Source organism: Pelecanus crispus, chromosome 3 (assembly GCF_030463565.1).
Source record: "Pelecanus crispus isolate bPelCri1 chromosome 3, bPelCri1.pri, whole genome shotgun sequence".
NCBI classification, from domain to species: domain Eukaryota; kingdom Metazoa; phylum Chordata; class Aves; order Pelecaniformes; family Pelecanidae; genus Pelecanus; species Pelecanus crispus.
In genome coordinates, this window is record NC_134645.1 from 32,145,730 (window position 1) to 32,170,162 (window position 24,433).

The 24,433-nt window shown below is 43.1% G+C and overlaps 1 protein-coding gene across 1 annotated transcript in view; it reads left to right on the forward strand.

Moving 5' to 3' along the window:
- The window catches only part of LOC104031389 (calpain-8), a 37,703-nt gene extending 13,937 nt beyond the window's left edge, over nucleotides 1-23,766 (forward strand). The window contains 18 exon segments of the mRNA XM_009483413.2: nucleotides 326-444; nucleotides 1,588-1,721; nucleotides 2,028-2,196; nucleotides 3,614-3,697; nucleotides 4,510-4,595; nucleotides 5,938-6,012; nucleotides 7,016-7,176; nucleotides 7,881-8,032; nucleotides 10,031-10,078; nucleotides 11,777-11,988; nucleotides 12,570-12,606; nucleotides 13,284-13,349; nucleotides 14,292-14,349; nucleotides 14,932-14,996; nucleotides 16,225-16,293; nucleotides 17,622-17,700; nucleotides 18,619-18,735; nucleotides 23,648-23,766. Of these exon segments, the coding sequence (XP_009481688.2) occupies nucleotides 326-444; nucleotides 1,588-1,721; nucleotides 2,028-2,196; nucleotides 3,614-3,697; nucleotides 4,510-4,595; nucleotides 5,938-6,012; nucleotides 7,016-7,176; nucleotides 7,881-8,032; nucleotides 10,031-10,078; nucleotides 11,777-11,988; nucleotides 12,570-12,606; nucleotides 13,284-13,349; nucleotides 14,292-14,349; nucleotides 14,932-14,996; nucleotides 16,225-16,293; nucleotides 17,622-17,700; nucleotides 18,619-18,735; nucleotides 23,648-23,766 (1,850 nt within the window).
- The last annotated feature ends 667 nt before the right edge of the window (nucleotides 23,767-24,433 follow it).

A 24,433-nucleotide genomic window follows, 5' to 3' on the forward strand; every position in this document is an offset into this window, starting at 1 on the left:
GATAAAGCAACCTGCTTTCATAGCTTCATTAAAAATTGCAATAGCAAAGTCCAAACTAGACCACTGAAATTACCACCAAGATCAGCCTTAGAGGCCCCAAGATACCTATGCAGTCTGGGTGAGTGGAAAATAAGCAAAAGAGATAAATAACACAACAAAACAAGAAGGGATTGCTGAACAAATACTGAGTCTGGCAGGACCTTGCAAAGCACTTAATGCTGGCATTTTATTCTAGATGGGAGTGTGACATAATGTTGTAAGGATCAACTTGGCAAACCCCTATTTATTAATTAACTTTTCTGCCTTGTAATGTATGTGTTTTTAGGTGATTGGTGGCTCCTAGCTGCCATTGCATCTCTCACTTTGAATCCAGATGTTCTGTACCGTGTTGTTCCCAAGGCTCAGAGTTTCCAGAAGGACTATGCTGGGATCTTTCATTTCCAGGTATCTATATGATCAGAGTATTGAGAATAAAAGAGGAAAATGCTAGCTAGTATTTAGCTAAAAGCAGATTTTTTTTTTGTGTTTGGCCCAGGCTAAATATTCAAGAATTACAGCATGTAAGTGAAATTGGTGGGGGAGATGGGGAGAAGAAAAGAACAGAGTTAAATAACATTAAGTGACACCTGCTCACCGGCTAGGTTCTGCTGTCTTACAGCTGATAGGGCTCTGGTGAGTTACACAGGTTTTTTAAACTGAGCCAAACCATCATGCCACGTGAGTCAAGCCAAGCTCTGTCACCGCCGACTGTTGAGAGTGGATTCAGGCTGATGTGGTTTCTCCTCCTTCCCTTCCCTCCCTGTGCCTTTGCCTGAATTTCCTTGCCTGCAGACCCAGTGTCTTGGAACTGAGCCAGCCTGCTTTGACTAGAGGTTAGGCTCAGGTGTGAGCAGTATGGATTCACTCTGCAAAGCTAAAGGAGGTGTTTTGGTGAGGACAGATGTTATAGAGCACATACCTATCCATTCCACCAGCTCATGTCAGCAGAGGGGTTATTGTGTGAATTATCTTCTTTCCTTTCAGCACTGAATCAAATTATGGAGTAAGTGGTTCTAGCGTTCAGGCAAAAAATCAACATTAGCAATGTTTCATGTGTTTCCCAGTATCTTCAGAGGGGATTAGCACTATTGAGTGCTTCCCCTTTGGGTGACCTCTCCTTGCAGAATTTTTACAGGGGCATTGGGGTTTTTTTTCCAGTGGATTGGGCCTTAAAAGAGTAGACAAGAAAAGAGGTGAAAAGAAAAGAGAGTTTAGAGTATCCTGTCTACATGCTAGCTTTCTAGACTCTCCACCATGTAAGCTCTGTGTGGAGCACAGACAGTGTTCCAAATGTTATGTGCAACAAGTTGCTGTTAATATTACCTATCAGCAAAATTTAATACAGTGCTAAGAAGCCTGCTCAGCACTTCACAGGGCTGGGAAGAGTTTGCCTCTATTACAAGGGAGAGGAGTCCAACATGGGAATGAAACCTTACAGTGACTTATCCAGGGGGAACTGATGACAGGTGAAGGGGTAGAAAGATGGTAGTGTGGAGCTATTATGTGCACACCAGCCCTCATCATGTTTTCCTTTCTTCTTTTCATCAGTTCTGGCAGTATGGGGAGTGGGTGGACGTCGTGGTGGACGACAGGCTGCCCACCAAGAACAGGAAACTGCTCTTTGTGCACTCAGAGGAAGGCAACAAGTTCTGGAGCACGCTGCTGGAGAAAGCCTATGCCAAGTGTGGTGGCTAAGCAGGAGGCAGTGCTCCTGGGTTTGCAGATGTTGACTGCCCAGGTGGTTGTGGCGTTAGACACAACACACTTCACTCAAATGCGCCTCCATTCCACCCATTATTTACAGTTTCCTCTAGGTCCATAAAGGGTATTGCTAACCATCTGTTTCAAGGGGCTTTACTTCTGGTGCCCCAGGTCACACTGGTGATCACACAGGCTGAGGGATACTAAATTAGAACCCTTCTTTCTGCAGTGCCAATGCTTGCAAGTGGAGATGACCCCTTATATAGCTTTTGTCATCTCCCCTACAGGTTGAACGGCTCTTATGAAGCTCTTGCAGGAGGGTCCACTATGGAGGGCTTTGAGGATTTTACTGGAGGCATTTCCGAGTCCTGTGAGCTGCAGAAGGCTCCTTCAAACCTCTACCAAATCATCCAGAAGGCTCTGAGAGCTGGGTCGTTGCTTGGCTGTTCCATTGGTGTAAGAGACTGCCACCGCTTTACTCTTCTCACTCTTCTTCTCAGGGCTCTGGACCATATTGTAACAAAAGCTCAGACCAATGTTAGAAGTAGGTAGGAAGGTCTGAATTAACAGCATACTACAATTAATGGGAGACTTTTAGACTTTTGTTGATTTCAGCTATAAAAAACTTTGGATGAACTTCTAAATAACCAACTCTTGTCATGCCTCCCTTTTTACAAGACAGCCTGTGATAATACTTGCATCCATGAACTGGGAAGTGGTCTTCCCAAACTCTGTTTTCATTCTCTGAGTATCTTTTCTCATTCAAGTTCTGTGTAATTTCAGCTCTAGACATGCAACTGCCAGAGACAAACTCTTTGAGATATTTTGTTGTAGCCTGTAGTCTGATTCTGGCTTTGGTTTTCAATCCTAAAGATTATTGACACCTGTAATACAAATTCTCTCAAGTTACAGATGATCATAGAATCATAGAATCGTAGAATGCTTTGGGTTGGAAGGGACCTTTAGAGGTCATCTAGCCCAACCCCCCTGCAGTGAGCAGGGACAGCTTTAACCAGATCAGGTTGCTCAGAGCCCCGTCCAACTTGACCTGGAATGTTTCCAGGGATGGGGCCTCTACCACCTCTCTGGGCAACCTGTTCCAGTGCTTCACCACCCTCATTGTAAAAAATTTCTTTCTTATGTCTAGTCTAAATCTATTCTTCTTTAGTTTAAATCCATTATTCCTTGTTCTGTCACAGCAGGCCTTGCTAAAAAGATTCTCCCCATCCTTCCTGTAGGCCCCCTTTAAGTACTGGAAGGCCGCAATAAGGTGTCCTCGCAGCCTTCTCTTCTCCAGGCTGAACAACCCCAACTCCCTCAGTCTGTCCTCGTAGGAGAGGTGCTCCAGCCCTCGGATCATTTTTGATCACATGCTCCAACAGGTCCATGTCCTTGTGCTGAGGGCCCCAGAGCTGGACGCAGTAATGATGTTTGTACATGTTTTTGAAACTCCACACCTTTCACATCCCATTTCATTATCTTGTTTGAAATCTTGGTTTATGGCATATAGGATTACCAGAGTTGAAATTTTGGTGTGCTGGATCTCAACTGAGGCAGGCTAGAGCCGAATTCACATGAACACTTCTTCGCAGGTGACTGGATCTGTTACCTGAGCTGGGAACTGGATTTAGATTTAGATTTCATTATATATTCTTGAATCTCTGCTGTGCTAGGACTGCATATTTAGGGGCATGAAACTGTAGAGGTGAACTTTTGCTGTGGATCTCACCTCTGTTTAATATACTTTGCATCAGGAATATTGAAATTCATTGTGCATACCACTTTGGATATCTTCCCCCATATTAATTTGCTCATGAAAGCTGTGTTTGTACACAATATATAGTCCTAAATGTGTATACTTTTATTGCCCCAGAGAATTCCTGCAGCTGAAATAGAAGCAATCACATGTCTGAAGCTGGTAAAGGGACATGCTTATTCTGTCACTGGAGCAGAAGAGGTAAGCCAGCCTCTCCAGGGCCATCATACAAAACAGCTTGGGGTTGCAGTACTGCAGTGCCTTCAACTTTCTGATGTCTTTCTGTGACTGACCAAATAAAAATGGTGCTATCTTATGGACCCTCTTACAGAAAAAGAAAGTATCTGTAGTACTTAGACAGGTTGAAATCCCTGTACTGGTAGTTATATAGAGTACACTGTGCAGTCTGCAACTTGTGTTGTACCATCAGACTGGAATACAAAATGTAAAGGTGGGCCAAGCTGTTGCTGCAAATGGAGGGTACGGAAAGGAGAAACAGGAGAGGAGGCAGCCATTTCCCCATGTGTTCCTACTGCATGAGGTGGGAGCGTGTACTTTGCCAATCAGCACTAATGGGAAAGGAATAAAAGCCTCTTTCATGAACTCCTCCATTAGTCTCACCTTCACAGTGAGCCCTGGATACTCCTGCTGCTCTGAAACTGGAATCATTACAGAGGAGTCCATGCCAAATAACGTCTTTCCAACCTTACTGTGTTGTGCGACGTCTCCTGCTTTTGAGGACGTAGATATTCTGCTGTTTTGTAGCTGATGTTTTTCCTTGCAGGTTGCTGTCATTATATGAAATGGTGAGTGCTGCAGCTAATGGCTCACTTGGTGGCACAGGATAATGTAAAATAAGGGTGGAAGGTATCTAGGTGTCTTTTAACTATTGCAAATTGTAATAGACTGCATCACTCAAGTACAAATCATGTTTTATCCTTCTGAAAAGCAATTGCCCTGTGATGATTGGAATAATGGAAGTGCTCAGGCTCTGTTTGTTGTGGATCTTTTAGGTATATTACCGAGGACAGCCAGAGAAACTAATAAGGCTTAGAAATCCCTGGGGTGAAGTGGAATGGACTGGAGCTTGGAGTGATAAGTAGGTTTTTATATGCCCCTGCTTCTCTCTCTTCAGTGTATTTTGGTATCTTATAAATAAAATTGGGACTATGCAGTTAATCCAATCATGAAGTGCATTTACGAGAGATACTAAATCAGTTGGAATAAAACACTATTAATTTATTAGCAAGGTTAGATATTGATCTGCTCTGCCCAGCGGACATTCTTCCCTACCTGAGGCAGAGCTTTCTAATAAGAGAGAACAGCCCACATTTTAATTGTGAGCAGCCCAATGCAAGCCATATCCACGTTATTTTACAAGACAACTTTTCTCATATTGACCCTACTGATGGTGCCAGGACCTTTGTAGGATATGCAAACCAATCCCATTCCTGAGAGTACAGCAGGACTAAACCGTTGTGCCTCTGCTTCAACTCTAAGGCTGCTGTGCTCTAAATCAGACCAGTATTTGGTTTTTACTAGAGAATCTTGAAAAAATGGGGATATTGACTAAGCTAAGGATCCAGAAGTGAAAATTCTTCAGAAACTGTCTGGGCTTCAACTACCTTGGAATCTCATGAAAATGGCAGTGACAACACCTCTTTCATTTTTATATTTAGAATGGCATAAATTTTCCTTTCATTTGGGCCATGATGTTTTTTCACACAATGCTTTGAGATTTCAGTTTCCTGTCCTGACTGACTGCAATACTGGTGCTGATGTTGTATAACAGAGATAAACATTGGAATTATTCTTACCTTTATCAGAGCTGCTTTGCCCAGCCCCAAGATAAGGTGCTTCAGGCACACATGCCATGTCCTGGTTTTCTTGCAGCTGTTTTACCATGGCACAGCCCTGCTGAGGCAGGTGCAGAGCTGCACTGTCATGTGGGAGCAGATCAGAGCACAATCCCCCTTGTTGCACAGTAACATCAGAATGGAAAAGGAGCGATACTGTTACCTGCAGTACATTTTCTAATCCCACCTTTTTTGCTTTCTTGTTCTTTGGTGATCCCAACAGTGGAGCTTATATCATTTCCCTAGGGAGATTATCAGGCATCCCAACAGATCTTACAATGGAGAAGCTCTGCCCAACTTTCAGGCTCTGTGTTACCTAATCCAGCCAGTCTGCGATATTTGTACATTCTGGCACCTGGCAGTGATGATTCAATTTAAGGCTTATTTGTTGCAAATATGGTTGCAGTCTGATTCCAGCCTTGTATAGACAGGTTGCAGTGCGTACCACCATTGTGAGGGGCAGAAGGTCTAGTTGTTGAAGAAATACATACTCCTTTATCATCTGTTACCAAAGATAGAGCCTAACTCTCTGATCTTGTAGAATAAAATACAACTGAACAGCTTGCTTCTGTGCTTTGTCTGCAGTGCTCCTGAATGGAATTACATTGATCCCAAACTAAACCAGGCGCTGGATAAGCAAGTAGATGATGGAGAGTTTTGGTGAGAATCATTCAGCCAGGTTAATCTTTTGGACATTTTATGTGCATGTATGCTTTTTAAGCAGTCTTTTCAGTTGGATGGAGAGAAAGTGCCAGCACCAAGGGGGTTAATAATGACATGTGTGTGTTGTTAGCCTCTTGTTTATCTCCCTTCCCATTCAAATATTACCTTTTAGTGGAGCTTGTATAACTCAGAGCTTTTCCAAAATATAGAGACCAGATGGTAATAAAATTAATGAGGTGGCAAGAATGAACCTCAGCTGCTCTATATTTTGAGGTTTGTTTTTTTGCCTGAATGCTACACACTAATGAAAAAGTTCAGATTACCAGCTTGGGAAGAGTCTGTTTACCCAGACCTAATGGAAAGCTCATCCCAGTTAGCTGATTATATGGATCAGTCTGAATCCATGTCACTCTGTCCTAGACTGGAAAGATAAATGCCCACTGTCTTTCAGTGCAATTAGCTATATGGGCCATAAGGCACTGAGAAATGAGAACAGACCTCTGCTTGCGGCATGAAGTGATCAAGGGCTGTCACGCATGCAAACCTACTAGGAATGGTAAAAACAAACATTAACGATAGAATTAAAGCAAAACACAAACTGAGACTGTTTTTCTACAGAGTGACTCTTTCATAAGGGCCAACTTTATTTCCATTAAATGGCATCTCCTTGCACATTTTGTTCCACCAATTTTAGTGAATTTACTTATGAAATATGATCCATGAGGGATTGCCCACGGCTGGGGATGACAGAAAATGGTATGACTGAGCCCATAATGTGTAACAACTGTTGAGAAGAACTGCCTCCAGGAGATACAGCTCTTTCAGGGAGTGGGAAATTTTGTTTCCCAAAAGCCAGTTCCTAACTTCAGAGTTCAATTAAATGGGTCTTTGGGCAGCTCTGTAGTACCAAGGTTTGCTGCCCTGTTGGGAGAGACATCCATTCGCACTTGCCTCGACTGTTGCAGGCTGATGGATTAACCCTGGTCTTTTTGTGCATCAGGATGGCATTTTCAGATTTTTGAAGGCAGTTCACCCGCCTTGAGATCTGCAACTTGACTTCCAACATGCTGACAAGCAACAAGGTCCATAAATGGGACGTGACCCTGTTTAATGAACAGTGGAGACGGGGTTCGACTGCTGGGGGCTGCTTGAACTACCAAGGTGGAGACCCAGCCAAGTGGGCACTTAGAGAAATACCAACACAACAATCAGAATAAATGCTTGTGAACCAGAGGGGGCTTTGGTGGGAAGGGCTTGGAGGTGCAGCTCTTTCTGCATGGTTTAGATAGTAAGCAAAAGCTTGGCAGCCTAAACCAAGATCTAATTCGCACTTACTTCCATGTCAGGGATTACCAACCCACTAAGCAATTAATTCATGGCTGTATTAGTTTTTTTGTTCTGTCTGCTTTTCCTGCTTACAGGGCTTTTGCTACTGACTGGAGTAATCCTCTAAAGGGTTGGGTAGGCCAGGAAAGTGTCACAGTTCAGTGGCAGTGTTGTTTCCCATTCATTTTCAGGTTAGACCTCTAGAGAGGCTTTCTGGCATTTGGTCCTCTTGCAACAATAACAGCCTTGGCCAAGGACGTTTCCTAGAGATAAATGACTGGCTGGAATTAACACTATCAGCTCCTCCCTGTTGGTCATTACTCCTCAGGAAATACCTTGGTGCTCTGATTTGCCATGGCCCCATCTGATATTCAGCATAGTTGTGAAAAGATAAAAACATATAATGTAATGGAAAGGACTGGAAAAACTCCAGGCAAAAGTCCTTCCAAAGAGATATTTTCTGTAGTTCTAGTGACAGCCATCTTGGCTACAATGACAGCAAAATCTCCTCCTTTTTGTCTCACCTTGGGAATTCTTAGCAACATACTGGACCAATCCCCAGTTTAAAATCCAGTTGGATGAACCAGATGATGACCATGAAGGGAGTTTGAATGAGCCATGCTGTACTATACTGGTGGGCTTGATGCAGAAGAACCACAGGAGACAGAAGAAAATGGAGAAGCTCTGCTTAGTATTAGCTTTTTGCTCTATCACATAAAGTTTGTTCCTGATTAAAGGCTTTATTCCCTGTTCTGTTATGCTGGAAAAAATTAGCCATGTGCTACATCTTGACATTCAGCACTACACTTCAATAAGAACTGGATTTTGCAAGATGATTCAAATCCTTCTCTTGTTTCTTCCTGACCCACATAACATGGGAAGATTCAGATAAATTTAGGCTCAGTTTTTGTCCCACTTTAACAGGACAGCAATGTAAAACTAGAGGCAATAATTTAGCAACAGTCTCATTGAAAGCTTTCTCTTACAAAATCTGAATGGGGGCAGGCTCAGGGTGCCTGGTAATTCCAGTTAAGTGTTTCTGATTACAGCCTATCGTTAGCGCTCAGTAGTCACTTTCTTTTTTTATTATTATTTTTCCCTTGCATTTGAAAATTGATTTGGTTCATTGTCTACCGTGCTGTTGTTCTGGTTTAGTAATTTTTTTTTTCTTCTTCTGATTCTTCCAGTGTTGATTCTCTCTCTAAAAATGTAATGTAGGGAAAAAAATCTACAGCGTCACCTCTAATTTCTGTGATGTGAGGGGAGAGAAGCAAATATAAAAATTTCCAACCAGTATTATAATTCCCAATATCATATCTGGAGAAAAGCAATTAAATGTTGTATAGATTCCACTGGATGAAGATCATTAACCAGCACAGGTGGGAGCAGATGGGAATGGCTGACTTTTGCCAATATATATTGTGCAGGATGGTTCAAAACTAGCAAAGGTTTTCCCTAGTGCCTAAGTGTCTGTGTACACAAATGGTTCTCAATGAGCACATTTCTGAGTTACCACCTGTGTGGTGCCGAGCACCCTGGCCTATTGGCATCCTGAATTTGCACATTAAGGATGTTTGTCTGCTCATGTCACTGAGTACAACCCTGGAGAAGTTAGCAGAGCTTTTGTGCTTTATACCTATTTCATCCCATCTGCCTCCTCTGTGATCTTTTCCATAGCAGGGTAGACTTGGTGACTCTCAACAAGCTGAAGATTTTCTGTTGAAAGACATGGCTACTAAGCTACTTCAGGTAGACATCCAACTATGATCCAAGTTATTTGGGTCATGCACTGTTGTAGATTTACATCATTGCAGCTGATGCTGTGCCTGAGGAGGTCCAGCTAGGACATCATAGATGGTGACCTAAAGCAGATCTCTATGCAGGAGGTGAAAAGGTGTATGCTCAAGTCTACCTGCTCTGCAGAGCTTTTGTAAGTCATGTAGCTCACACTGCCTACTGACAATAACTAAATATGTCCATCATTGAGCTCCTGGCCTTCTAGTATGCTGGTTATAAGGAACAAGACCTGGAGGTCTCAAGGGGCCATCTCAGGCCCCAGAATCATTGTATGGGTGATATTTTCAAAAGCTGTTTTGGGACTTGGGAGGACACTCTCTTTGGCTGTCACTGGAATCTGTGCTCTCAAGACAACTAATTGCTTTTGGAAAAGCTACCTCATATTTGGAGGTACAAATTAACATAGCAATTTAGTTACTTTAGGAAAGGCCAAATCTTGAAATTTGTTACTTGTTATAATTGCCTTACAACAATCTCATCATCCTCAGGCTGATTGCTAGTGACGGTAGCCTTATATTTTCATCTTATTCCAGTAATAGTAGACTAGTAGATTTTAGGTCTGCTGTAATAAATTCTCAGTTTGTTTCTGGTTAGCAAAGTGGGGCTAACTTGTTGACTTTCCTGACTGAACATTTCAAGGCTTACCCGAATATTTCCAACCAATAGTATCATTCACAACACTGTATCAGGAGGAAAGCAATTAAATGTTGTATAGATTCCTCTGGATGAAGATCCTGTTTTTCCTTTGGAACAGCTCTAGCACAAGCTAGAACTTCATGTATAACTGATACTACAATATGTGGTTGTAAATGAAAATGGAAAAAAAAAGTGTCTGAAGGAGGCTTTTTCTGATTTTTTTTTTCCCCCTCTAATGATAGATGCAGGTATGTAGCAGCCCTTTAACATTGTCTCTTTCTCTTCCTTTCAGATTCCTCAGGATGTATGTAGTCTCTGCTGAAGACTTCTAGCCTCTAGATGGGTGCCTCCTTTTGCACTGGAGAATTTAGCTACCAGGAAGACTTCTTCCTTACTAATGACAGCTCTTCTGGAGGGCTTTGTTCTTGGATCATTGGACCATTTTCTCAAGTTCTGAATAACCATTTCCAAGGGACTGGGGCACAAGGCTTTCTTACAGACATCCGAGTCCCAATCTAGACTTCATTTATACTTGTTGAAATTTGGCTTCCACTAAGTTTGTGTAACAGAGGTCAGAATTTGGCTATTTAGTAAAGGTCAAGGCAGAATAGGGCCTCTGGACTCTAAAACTGAGAAAATGTAGCTAATGTTTTGAAGAAATGCCAAACTCTGTGGATCCATTCCTTTTATAGTCCTGAGCTGGGGCTCCTGGTAATGAACAAACCCCGCTCAACCTTTCCTAATCCTCCCGGATGTCAATACTGAGGTAAAGAGACTTTTCATTCCTGAAGAAAGAGACCCCAGGGGTGTTTGGCAGTAGGAATAGCCTATACTCATTACTGAGGTCCATCAGCCTGCGCTCCCAATTGTCCCTTGGCTTTTCAGCCCTTTTCTTCTCTCTCAGTAAATGAATGTGTGGTCCTGCAGCAATTAACTGTGTTCTTTTAACAGCCTTGCAGAAGCAAAGGGAAAATGAACTTTATATATCGAAAAAGATATGGATCTGGCTGCTTAATCTTTGCAGTCCCACTTAGCTTAAAGTTGAGTGGGGAGAAAGTATGGGATTCTTGAATAAATACCAAATCCAATATTATCTTCCAAACAAAAGAGGAAAAAAATCCCATATTTTTCTACAGTTTACAACAGAAAAACTGAATTATTATAAAATACTTGATAACATCTTTGTATGCTCTGATCTTAGAGAGCCAGAAATCTTATCCATACGCAATGTTCCCCACACTTTTTGTGGATCATTGAATCACACTTTTTGAAAGACGTCCCTGTGGAGCAAAAGTCATGAATATGAGGCTTAAAGCAGAGACGTTATTCTTACACTACTGTTTCTTCTTACATTGGTGTTTTCTTTTGTGAGCTATGCAATGTTTTATTTGTTTCCTTTATTTGTATCAAGGAAAAGTTAAGTACTATTTTCCACATAATCCAAAGGAATAGCCTTAGTATTACTAATAGAAGTTGGGTAAATCATCTAATGTGGCCCCAAAAGTCTCACCCTTGTGACTACTACTGTGTTCTATTATTTTCTGTCTGCTTAAATAAATCAGAGACTACAAATCCTATGCAATTAGGAGATCTATCACGTACCACAAATTGCTCAAAAACATTCTGAAATTGAAATTTGTTCATGAGCAGCCTGTGAAAGCAAAACATGCTCAATAGATGGACGACTTAAGTACAACAGGTACTAATTTGACCAGATATGAGCACACATTATGATCTTTTTATTTATTTTATATCACAGACTGTAAAGAGGCATGTGAAAACATAATCTTTATAAAGGAAGATACTTTCACCTTCTAATTATCTGCCTGACTGTTTCCCATGACAGAACCCTGGTGGTTATCTTTTACGCCATCACTCATGGATTTATTATTTTATGCTAAGAAAAAAATTGAGAAGGCTTTAAAGCACTGAAATTGAAAAAGGGTGGCTGGATTACCAGTGAATTGTCAAATTGTTTCTAACAAAACCACATTTCCCACAGCTGGAAAATAACACAGATATTCATGTGAACCGTGCTTTCTTCACAAAGAAATGACCAGCAGCCCAGTCCAATCGTTATGTCAACCTGCGTGAAGTCTCCAGCCGCATGAAGTTGCCCTGGGGAGAGTACCTTGTTGTGCCATCCACTTTTGAGCCTTACAAAAATGGAGAGTTCTGCTTGCGAGTTTTTTCTGAGAAACAGGCTAAAATGGAGTGTGTATCTCCTCTGTAAAGCTTCCTCTTCTGCTGGTGAAGCACATAAAGGAAAAGGTCAGTTGTTGCACCCACATCCCATGCTCTATCTTTTCCTTTAACCAGCAATACAGGCCCATTTCTAGGATGGGTTCTCTTATGTAGCCTACCGTATGTGACACACACACATGGTGGTAGAGAGTCATGGCTCTTCAGATGGCCTCCAGCAAGCGCTCAAGTGCTAACTAGATCCCTCGGGTCTGCGAAGTGGAAGTTCCCACAATTGAAGAGTGCGGGATTTGAGAGTATGATGATGAGGAGGTGGTTTTAAAAAGGGTTGTATCAATAGCAGCCATTGAATGAAAAAACAGGAGTCTGGATACAAGGCAAGAACAACATGGCTGGATTTCCCAAGGAAAGTATCTTCAAAGAGGTGGGACAGACAGAAGTGTAGGAAGCAGGAAATGTGGGGGCTTGTTCTATGCATTTGGTAACAGCTTATATTAAAACAGCTTGTTTTTCTAATTATTTTAAGGGCAAATGATAGACTTGTCATTTCATGTTGGTGGTGGTTTTTTTTTTTTTCTTCTGTCTTTCCTTAGGATGATTGGTGATGTGGTGGCTGCAAAACCATACGAGGTAAATGTCTTAACTGGGCAAATTGTTGTTGGTTTTTTTTTTTTTTTTTTAACAGACTTTTCTTTCATAACGTGGGGGCAAAACAGGGGTGAGATTTTTTTTTTCCCCTGATCTGGGATCACAGTATGTGTCTGTGCTCACGGAAAATATTAATTGGTTATGGGGATTCTTTACATATCTCTGTGGCTTAGTTTCACAGGCATTTTCAGGTACCTGGGCCCATGTGGGTCAGAAACTGCACCCTTGTTGACTGGGCTTGAACACATTAAATTGTCCTTCCTAGTACAGGTAGGAGAAGGCAGGGAGGGCACTGAATGATCCTTTTCATAGAAACAAACAGTATTCCTGAAGCCCAAGAGAAATTGCAAAAGCAGACTTCCAAAGAACTGCTGAATTGCTATGGCCAGGTGCAGCAGCATTTTCACTGCAGCTATTTTATAAAACTATTTTGGTAGCAGAAGAAAACTTTTTCGTCAGTCTTAGAAAGTATTTACTCTCAAATGAAACCAGCCCCTGGCTGTTCATGATTTAAGTAGTACCACTGTTTTGCCATTGCTGCAGAGAAAGTGCTCATTTTCCATTGCTGTAAATAGTCCCCTGTAAAGCTGCTTTACGATATCCACAGCACGCTTTCTAGAAACACCTTGTAAACCACACTCATCTTCTGTTTCCTCTAGCCTCATGTTGATAACAAAGATATAGATGATGAGTTCAAGACTCTGTTTCAAAAGGTCTCTGGAGAGGTAAGTGGATTAAAGTGAAAGAAAAAGACTGGGACCTCTCTGTTATGATTATGCAAATATTTGACTTTCTAGTTTCTTTTACTGTCTAGTCTTCAAAAAACCGAGCACTTCTCCCCTTTTATTAACTCACAGTTTCAGTTCAATTTATTTTACAATAGAACAGTTTTACTACATTGTTCCTCTTACTGGTGCAAAATGTGATTTGTTCCCTCAGTAATGCATGGTATGGAATAACTTTGAAAATAGGGGTGATGGGAGTGAGGACTGTGAAAATATTATCCCATGGTGAAACAAATTACCTGTGGAGTTAGCATATAATTTTAACAATTGCCTAGTTGGCCAATTCCTTCCTTTTTGTTTAGAAGCCCTGGGAATCGGAAAAACTCTTGGCTGAACTTTCTCACTATTTCTTCTATTTGACAAACCTCAGTATCTACAAAGCCCTGGTGCACTAGCCTGTGGCTATCACATCAGATTTGCTCTTAGTGAACAGGTGGCCACTGGCACTGAATAGAGAAAACATCTTGTTAGTTAGAAAGACCTTTCTGAGTTTTGAGAGGGTAATTTTAGTATTGTTTGGTTGTAGTTTCCATAAGCCTGGAAAATCTCAAATGCTCTCCTCAACCTCTTCAGCTGAGAAAGGCGGCAGTCATCCAATTCAGTCAAATGTTTTAAAAAGTTAGCATTTACTGGGTCATGTCACCATGGCACCTAACAAACCACTTATTTCCCATTTGAAAGGCTAGGATATATTCATGGTTTCTGAAGTTCTCCTCCATGTGATGTCTGATAGTAAATGTAAAGTGTTAGAAAAACATGAAAGGTTTATATGCCTTAGATAAGGGTTGGAAGGAAAATAGTCCCTGGATGTCTGACAGCAAATGAATATCGTTTGTTTCAAATAATTGTTGGGTTAACACCTAAAATATATTTTCTGCCCAGGACTGTGCAGTGACTGCAAATGGGCTTCAAACTATCCTAAACCAGGTTTTGGCAAAGAGTGAATAACGTTATATAGTTCCCATTGAATGCAGCTGAGAGGCACGTGCTGAAATGGTGAGACAAAATTGCTCTTTTGTCAGAGTGAATGTCTGTGCCTGGGTCCATCAGCACTCAGATGGGATCTGTGCTAGCAAAACCCAGCTCTGTCAGCTAAGGGTGATGAAAAACTGAGTTTTGGTCCACCCCCAGCTGAGTTTCTCCTGGCTTGTTGAACCTCTAATACAGGCGGAGAAATTCACCTGGTGCTCCTCTTCCAAGAGCTGCCAGCCTATGTCCCGCAGAGGCACTATATTCCCTGGACCTTCTTGGGAGGACCACCATGGGAAGATATTATTATGCTGCCGTGTAACTTCTGTGGACAGATAGAGGCTTACCACCCCCAAGACCAATAGCATCCCCTTTTTTGGCTCCAGTGCCAAAAAAGCCATGTTAATCAGCTGAAGGGAAATAACAGAAGAAATGGCAGAGCATTTACTTTGCTAACAAGATTTTAAGGTGGCTGACATCTCTAAGGTTGTCTGCAGAAAAATATTTGTGTAAAAGTATTTCTGACTTGGACTTTTACTTCCTTTTTATACAGGAAAGAATATTGAAAGTGGTGAATTTGACATTAACACTTGCGGAGAGATGACCAGCCTTTTAGATGTATCCTTTGAACAGCATTTCATCACCTTTAAAGTTTCTGCATCTCCTTTGCAAAAATTCCTGATGAGACAGGCTGTTTGCATTTCTGTTGTCCAGGTGCATGGCTGGAGGCATAAAATTCAGCCAAGCAACTCTATCAGCTCAGGGTGGCAGAAATTTGAACCACTTAATCATCAGCTACTTCTCTCACCTCCTCTGCATCTCTTACTGCTTAAAATTTTCCCTAAGAATAGCAGAGAGGAGAAGCAGGGACCTTCTGCCTGGATGTACCTGTGCAGTTTCAGATGCATACACAGCGTGCTTAGCAGGAGGCAGGTTTTAAGCACAACCTCAACTTCCATCTCTAAGTCAGGTACTGCTTATAGAGCACAGAGCTCAAAGCAGCAGAGACAGGCTGGAGAGCCTGGTCAGAGGGGAATGGCTATGAGTACATGCTGTGCCTCCCTCCCTTCTGCACAGCGTGTAGGACACATGGGTACCAATAAGCTTTGTGTAGCTGAGGGGAAAGGAGAGGTCAGCACATCTGCCCAGTACTCCTTTGATGGCCTGGGAAGGTAGCTGGTGCACTGGGAGGGTCATGAATCATGCTGCCAGGATTACACTAATGTTGGTCTCATGATGTGGTCATGTTGAGGTCAGCAGGGATTAGCTGTGGATCTTGCAGATCACCAGCTGTTAGGAGAAGTGATGCCTTTGCCCTACACTCCACAGCCTCCCAAAACCAACAGGGCAACTCAATAAGCACAGCATTGTGGGTGCCAACTCCTTGTTTCTGCATAATTTTCCAGAGGAAGGGATGTTCAAGGCCCTGAAGGACATGGGGGAAGACTGTGTAGCTTACTCTTTCTGTTCACTCACAGTTCCTGCCTCTGTTTTCTAACGCTTGTCTGCTGCAAGGCCAGTCCTTTGTTTCCCTAAGGGCTTTAATCTACTGTTAACTGTACAAATGTGAGTGGATCTAATCATGCTTATATATTTAGAAATCCCATATATTATTCCTTGAGAGGGCAGATAGCCTAGAAATTCTTGGCATGCCTTTAACTAAGCAAATGTAAAGCTGTGGGCATGTCTGTGTGAGATGGAGATGCATTACAAATGAGAATGGAATTAATATGGCAATTAAGATGACACTGTGATGGGTGCTTTGTTTTTATCAGAACTGGTTGCTCTTCAGTTTTGCTAAGGATAGAGGAATCCTGATTTTTGAACCATGCCTTAACATCCTCAGACCAATGGGACCAGCGCCTTGGGACTTGTAGAATTCAAGACACATTGGATGAAGATTCAAAAATATTTGGTAACATAATATTTCTGACTGTCTCCCTTTCTCGCTCAGCTCTGAAGTACAGATCCAGAACTGAGATAGGGTTAAGCCACTACAGGCAGATACACTTGGAACCCTTCCTTCTCATGGCTGGAGTTTCTTCCAGGGCTCAGAAACACCTCTGATTTAAAAGGACACAAGCAGATCCTCTTTCACCTTGGCCCCACCACTCTCCATAATTTGCAATACCTTATGGAAAGCCAGATTAACCGTCTTTCATCGCTGGCAAAGACAGCTCTCTGCTGCCTGCTGTTTTAAAGCTCATATGAACATGTCTCTGCTGTTGCGATACGTTGCATTGCCAGCTGAGTGCCAGCAAACACAAGAAACAATTATTTTTTAGGACCTACAAAAACCTGGCTTTGTATTTTTTAAATCTTGTAGAAGCACTGAATTATTTTTCTGACAGAGGATTTAATATGCCAAGAAGTGCACCCAGAATCAAGCAGTCTAAAGGAAGGTCAAATCGGGACCTGCTTTGTTTGACAATATCACTTTTGGGCAAGTCTGCTGCTACTGTGCTTGATGCTGGTCAGCACAGAGCATCTGTCCTGGAGGTTCATGACAAGATATTCAGCTCTCCTTCAGCCAGAGGCACTGGCTCTGTCCTGAGGCTGATGTTGGCAGAGCAAGCCCTGAAAGCCAATTCCAGTCCGAGCTGTAGGTCTGTGTGGCTTCTAATTCTGGACAATAAACCTGCTGGCAGTAGGAAGCATCTAGCACCTCATCTGAAATACTAAGCAAAATGGACTTCATCTGTTGTAGTGTTTACCAAATGATAGGATATTTTCCTCCATGGCCTGTCTGCCACAGTGTAACATGAAGGCAGGCAGGCTGCCAGCCCTTGGGAATGTGTTTCGCAGGCTGCCTTGCTTGCCAGTAGCTACCGGCCACGTTTCCCTTGCTCATTAACATTTCAAAGAGTAGGAGCTTGGGCTGGTAGGGGCAGCCCCTGTCTCAGCCATCAGAAACCAGAGGCTATGTCTGCACAGCAGAGTGATGGTGTGGATTCGGCAGAGGTAGGCATGAATGTCCTGGCTTTAATCTAGCTACAGGAGCAGGGAGGATGGCAGGGCATGGTCTGCAGAGTGGGCTAGCAAACCAAGGTTAAACCCTAGAGGATCTCTGGTTATTTCATTCTGGCTGCTACCTCCTGTCGAGCCTTGTGTTACCATGTCTTCATTACCGTTGTTACCCAGCCATGAAAGCCAAAGCCCACCTGCCCATGCTTGCACCGCCACATTGCTGCGCGGGCAGACATTGAAAAGCCATTTCCACATTCCCTCATTCCTCTGCTGCAGGCGATCTATAAGAAAGTGGACAGTGACTACTCTGGGACCATCAATGCCCGTGAGATGCGAAATGCCCTCAGAGAGGCAGGTGAGTATGCTGCTCGGGGACACCGTCAGATCACTGCAGTCCCCCCACCAAACATCAGAAGAACAGTGGAGCCTTTAATGGCTTTGCTTCCCTCCTGTCTCCTATATCGCAGCATTGCCAGTGCTGTTCTCCATTCCTGACAGTCACATACTGCTATGTTCTTTTGCTGTTATATACATCAAAACCCATCCTCTGTTCTGCATTATGAACCACTGATACTTTTGTCCATGCTGTGACCATTGCTTACCCACTTTATTATTATTTGCTCTATTTTTGGCCTCATTATTTCCTAATCTAATTGTCCTCTTTCAGAGCTATGTCCAAATCCTCTTTTTCCTTCATTTCCTCCCACCACCTTCCTCTATACTAGAGAAAGTGCAAGCCTGATCAAGACGTGCCCCAGTGATATCCTCTCTGATATGTGCTATTCACTTTTGGAGCAGTGCTCAGGGGCATCTAGAGAAGCACTGTGTTTTTGATCTGTCTTGTGCTCAGTGGAGTCTATGTGAATGATCCAGAGACAGAAATAGCACTAATATGGGCCTGAATAGAGCCCAATGTGTTATGTGAGCAATTGGCTGCACTGTAATCACTGCTATTCAGCTGCAGCACCAAGACTCACTAATTAGGGGTTTATCCGGGGAACATAGGATTGGTTATGCTGTGAAACAATGTGAAAGATGCAGTCTGACAAAATTCTGTGGGAGAACTTTATGCCTCTCTTCACCCAGCACAATGGGCTTTGGAAAGGACCCACAGCAGAGGTGGGTGATGCAGTCCAACAGACCTTCTGGGAGGAAGAGTCCTTAATTCTTCACCCAGGTCTGCCTGCAGCTGCAGCAGTCCATGTTTAAGTCACATCAAAGACAGCATATTAACCTGCTGTGTCAGTGATTCCTGTGCTTCCCATCCCTTCAGGTTTCATGCTCAATGATCAGATGCAGCACAGCATTGTCACCTGCTATGCCAGCAGCAAGCTGACCATTGATTTCGATGGCTTTGTAGCCTGTATGATCCGCTTGGAGACCCTGTTCAGTAAGTGCCTCCATTCATCAGCCAAGGGGAGTTCCTGAAAACTTTGCAGTTTCATTACGTATTTGGTGTCTTTTAACTGTGAACGTAGCAAATTGCATGGAAATGTGAGGGTGCCAGCAAAATTGTTGGAGAAAGCAGCAGAGAAATAGCAAAAGCTTTTCTGTCTGAATGACCATGGAGCGTGGGGGACCTGTTTTCATAACCTACCACGCTCTTCCGCTTTAGAGTCATCTACACTTCATGGTCAGTGCTCTGGCCCCCAAGTTGTCCCATCTCGTATATATGGTACAATTTATCATTTACAGTCCTTACTCAGACCTGATTTACAGGTTTATCCCTGGATCATACCAGATGCTACTGCATCAGATTTTATAGTTGTCCTGCTGCCAACTCTCAGTTTGCTGCTGTAGATCTGACTATTCCACCCCATGAAGCAGCTTAGAAATGACTTGTAAGAGGAAAGAAGAACAGCTGTAATATTCTTTTACAGAACCAGTCTAGACTTCCAGTAGATCATGGCAAAAAGCCAGACTCCTACATTTTGTCAGACTGATTCTCTACACGCCAAACTCTGTGGTTTATATCCAGTATTTCCCCCCCTCTTCTACTTTTCAGAAGATTCAAAGGGAAAGTTTCTTTATGTGAAAAGGCTCTTCAGCTTGGAAGGCTTGTCTGAATTGCTGTTGAAGGCCAACAGCATCCCAGCTTGTATACTATGGCCAGCAGGAGCAGGGAAGTGATTGTCCCCCTGCACTCAGCACTGGGGAGGCCACACCTGGAATACTGTGTCCAGTTTTGGGCCCCTCAGTATAAGAGGGACATTGAGTTGCTGGAGCGTGTTCAGAGAAGGACAATGAAGCTGGTGAAGGGTCTAGAGAACAACTGTTATGAGGAGCAGCTGAGGGAACTGGGGTTGTTTAGCCTAGAGAAGAGGAGGCTGAGGGGGAGACCTTATCGCTCTCTGCAACTACCTGAAAGGAGGTTGTAGTGAGGTGGGTGTTGGTCTCTTCTCCCAAGTAGTTAGCGATAGGATGAGAGGAAATGGGCTCAAGTTGCTTCAGGGGAGGTTTAGATTGGATATTAGGAAGAATTTCTTCATGGGAAGAGTAGTCAAGCATTGTAACAGGCTGCCCAGAGAGGTGGTGGAGTCACCATCCCTGGAAGTGTTCAAAGAATGGGTAGATGTGGCACTTTGGGACATGGTTTAGTGGGCATGGTGGTGTTGGGTTGATGGTTGGACTGATGATCTTAGAGGTCCTTTCCAACCTTAATGATTCCTAGTTTTACTTCCATTAAAAAATAATCCAGCCACCAAGCCAGGAAACATGAAATTAATTATGACTCTACCCTGAACTGGTTTAGTGGTGGACTTGGTAGTGTTAGCTTAATGGTTGGACTGGATGATCTTAAAGGTCTTTTCCAACCTGAACAATTCTATGATTCTATGATTCTATAATTAGTAGAATGAACATTTACCTTATATGAACAAAAAAGTAAAGATACGTTCAAAACCCCTAAGGTTGCTTGAGACGATGCTTACACAGTGTGTTTCACTGTCTGCTTTCAGGGGGCAGTGGTCAATTCATTAGAAAACACACAGCAGGGAACTGTTCTTGTCTGGCAGAGAATGTACTGATCAACCTGACAGAAATAGAAGAGACCTTTTAAGATGCCAGGTCTTTTTCCCCCACGTTATTTTTAATGCAAATTTCTCCTGTTGAAGCTGTAATAAAAGCAATCAGCTTGAGACTTCCCTTTGCAGAATACAAATATATCTCAGGAAACAGCTGGAAGGGGCCCCAAGAGGTCCATCCAATTAGTCCTCTCAGCTGAAGACTGGCTCAAAGGGAGGAGGATGGCTAGGAAGCCCTGTGACCCTCAGTCACAGTTATTTAAATCTAGCTGAAATTGTACATTGCATACTCCAACCCTAGATTTTTTTCAAAGATCACACAGCTTGCCCTGGAGAACTTGGTCTTCCCTCAGAATAGACCCCACTTGCAATGTCTGAAGCTGATCCTGGCAATAAATTTCCCCAAAGTTCCAGAGCAGATGGATCCTACATGTACAACATATTAAAATGCAGCTCCAGCCTTTCCCAGCTTGTTCTCCCAGAGCCATGCTATAGTGCCCTGGTGGCATCCTGTGGACCTTCCAGATGGTCTGACTCCTTGTTCTGTTTCTCCCTTAGTGGCTGTGCTGCACACTGGTTTGAACCATGGTTGATGGATTCAGCAGAGACCTCTGAGGCTCTTCTGAACACGGAACCACTTGTTTGGTTTCTCCTTGTTATGGAAAGCAGAGTGAGAAACTTGTTTTTATTATTGGCAAGTTATTTTAAGCCCAGTAAAAATGAAGTGATCTCTTGTCAGTTAGAAAAGAAATACACTCTTGAACCAAAAAAGATAAACAAACAAATAAAACACCCAAACCCAAACCTAACCTCCTTTACTTTTCCTGTCCAAAGAGTATTTCTGTGTATCATGCTGAAATGTCACAAATTTTTACTTACTGCAGATGGGCCCAGGTGGCTTTGGTTTGACTTCTGACTGTGCATCAGAGTTCAGCAGTGTTCAAAATCCTGGAAAGGATCTCCATTGCCTGCAACATCCAGCATATGTTTCACAGAGAGAAACCCATGCTTGGAACCTGGGCAAAATTTGTGTTGCTGTTCTGGCTACCTCCCTTCCCAGCCAATTGTCCACTTTGGCTGTGCCAAGCGCCTGCAGAAGCTGGGGGTGAGGAGCTTGGAGGCAGGCAATGAGCTGCTGAGAGCACAGGGGAATCAGGCATGGACACAGCCCCAAGGATGAACATGGAATTAGGCAAACATGATGGCACTTGTCTGCAAGTCTTGGCTTGCTCTTCCAGGAAAAGGAGCAAGGGTGGAAGTTGCTGCAGTTATTTCAGCTGAGGTTTTCTCCTATGAATGCTTGTCCATATGTGTACTTCAGTGCCCAAAGGTGGGGTTTGGAGTTTTAGGAGGTGAGTGATTGGAGGCCAGAAGCTCATGAAGGCAAGTGTGAGAGGAGAAACATAAAATGCATGTGTAGGCAGTCCAGGAGCTTGAATGTTCGAGGGATGTGCTAATGTGGATCACGATTTAAAGAGGAAACTGAAGCTAATAGTCACTGGCTAACAGTGCTATGCTTTCCTAAGATCTTGTAAAACATTTGTCCTTTAAAAAAAAAAAACCCTGCATTTAATTTCAGAGTATTATAAAGAGTAATAGCACAGCAATGCAGGCAAGATAATCTAACAGTCTTTTTTAGCAATCAGAAAATATTTCTGTAACTTGCAGTAATGATCTGATGAGGTGACATGTCTTTGACACTTCTCCCTGGGAGTGGAAGGAGTGCAGGCAGACATCTGTGTCCCCAAGGCAGATGTGGGGCCAAGGCTCTGTCCCCCTCTCTCTTTAGTGCTGTGTTTGAGAGGGACCTTTCTCCATGCCTGCTTGTTCCTAAGCTCACTCTTTAAGCAGGAAGAAAGCTGCTGTTTGGTTCCCATCTCCAAACAGAATGCCTTGTGACAGCCCCCACGTCTCTGCTTGACATCTCTCAGCATTTCTTCTTGGTGCTGGCTACAGCTGTCCGACTAAAAGGGATGTATGACCTGTTTCAGTGCGTGCGTCTGCCTTCCTAATAGATGGTATTCACTGCTCTCATTTAGAGGTCCTCTCCCAGTAAAAGAGAAATATATACTTTTTAGTTCAGATTGCATGATAAAAACAGCCAGCGGGGGAACTGTAGGCTTTCCCCTGCTGTCGCTGGGCACCTACCACTGGTCGTGACATGCACACAGCTGCCGTAGGTTACCACCAGTTTCTCATAGCAGACATTTGCCTGCTGGCCAACAACAGATGTCTAAGTACCTCCACCTTCCTGGAAGACAGAGCTACCTGGGGCAAGCTGAGGTCTCCAAAACCTTGAGAATTTTCTAGTGAATGCTTTGCCTGTTCACAGGCAGAACATGTCCTTCCCTGCCCTGGATCTTGAGTATGCAACACATCTCCTTACTAACCATGCAGCAGGGTTAGCTAACTGCTTGCAGCTTCGGATTTGCTTTCTGCTCACATGTGCTATTCATGAGTTCATTCCAATTATGATCACAGAGAGGCATCTCTCAACAGGACTGGGAAAATTCAAATATACACAGAAATCCATTGCATGCTCCCAGTTCTTCTCCCTTTACATCAAGCAAGATGCCCCCACCACAATAATTCTCACAGTTATCTCAATGACTTTCACCCTCCTGTACAGGATGGGCAGAGTGCTGCACTCCATCTTCCTTTATCTTTGGGAAGCAGGCAGCTCCAGAGGAGACACCTCCTCTTTCATTTGTTCTTTGAGCACAGCACGTGGCTATCAGGTTTCAGAGAACAAGTGCTCAAAAATAAGCCTTTTCATGGGATTGAATGCACTTCTCCTTCTTACTTGACACATCTGCAAAAAGATGATTAACGTCCATATTATTTTCCTTCCTTGTGCTGCAAGCGGAACAAATGCCTGTGCTCATCAGTTCTCCCAGTTAGTCCTGATGGGGCTAAAATGCCTGTTGACTAAAATGCCTGCAGCAGCTCCGGTGGAAGCAGTGGGGCATGGTGGGCTGAGCCCAGGCTTGGTCATCTGGACTCCCTGCTCTGTCATACCCTGCATGCTGTCTGTGATACATTTTTGGAGCTGTGAAGCACTGCTATCTCCCGTTAGATTTGAGTAGCTTGGTCATGGGGAATTATAATGCAGGCAAGTCACAAAGGTTCATGAATTTGTGATACGTTCCCTGTCACTATGAAAACCGTGCTGCATGGCATTCTCAGCACTTTATAAATAAGGTGGGGCAAAAGAGACCCCCCATGGAAACTCTGCAATGGCTCTTCAGATCTTTCCTTTCCCTCTCCACTTTCCCGTAGAAATGTTGTCATTTGTGCTGCAGCCTTGTGAACTGAAAACTTCCATTCTGTACATTGGTCCTGTAAAATGTGATTCATATATAGACAGCGTTCAGAGTTCCAACCTCCTTGTGCACTAATTGTCTTGTGGTTGCCTACAGAGGGACTTCCCGTGGGTATAAATCCTACCACATTAGCATCTGACACTAGCTTTGCACCAGATTATATGTCTACATGAGGTGCAAGACAATCACAGGAATTTGGGATTCTGCCTATGAGCTAGAAGGATAAAAAGAATCAACCTCATACATGCAATTATCTGTCACCTGCTCATCCTCCCAGAATAGGAGATTTACAGAGGGATTTCTCCTTTCACATCATTGCAGGCTAATGATCAGATCCATAGCTTACGAGTAAGCACAGAAGGAGCAGTCCCTTTCAAACTCCTTTTTGTTCTTTACTTCAGACAACCCCGCTGAACCTGACTCAATGGTATGTTTTAGCTCTTCATTTCCATACAGTTCAGACAAGTTGGCAGGCCTGGAAGCGCTGAGATACTGTGAGCACGTTTTTCCTTTCCATCTTATTGAGGATGCATCCAAAATCCCAGCCTGCTGCTGCTGTTGTTATCTCAGCCTAAGCTTATAGACTGGCGATTCAAATAAAGTCCATAAAAGCAAGTGAGATTCTGGGTGCGAAAGGAACCCAAATTCCAAAGCTTTTGAAGGAACCCAAATTCCAAAGCTTTTTGAAGTTTCTCCACTACTAATGATGTCCCCAGTGATAGTTAATCTTAAAGTAGCGCCC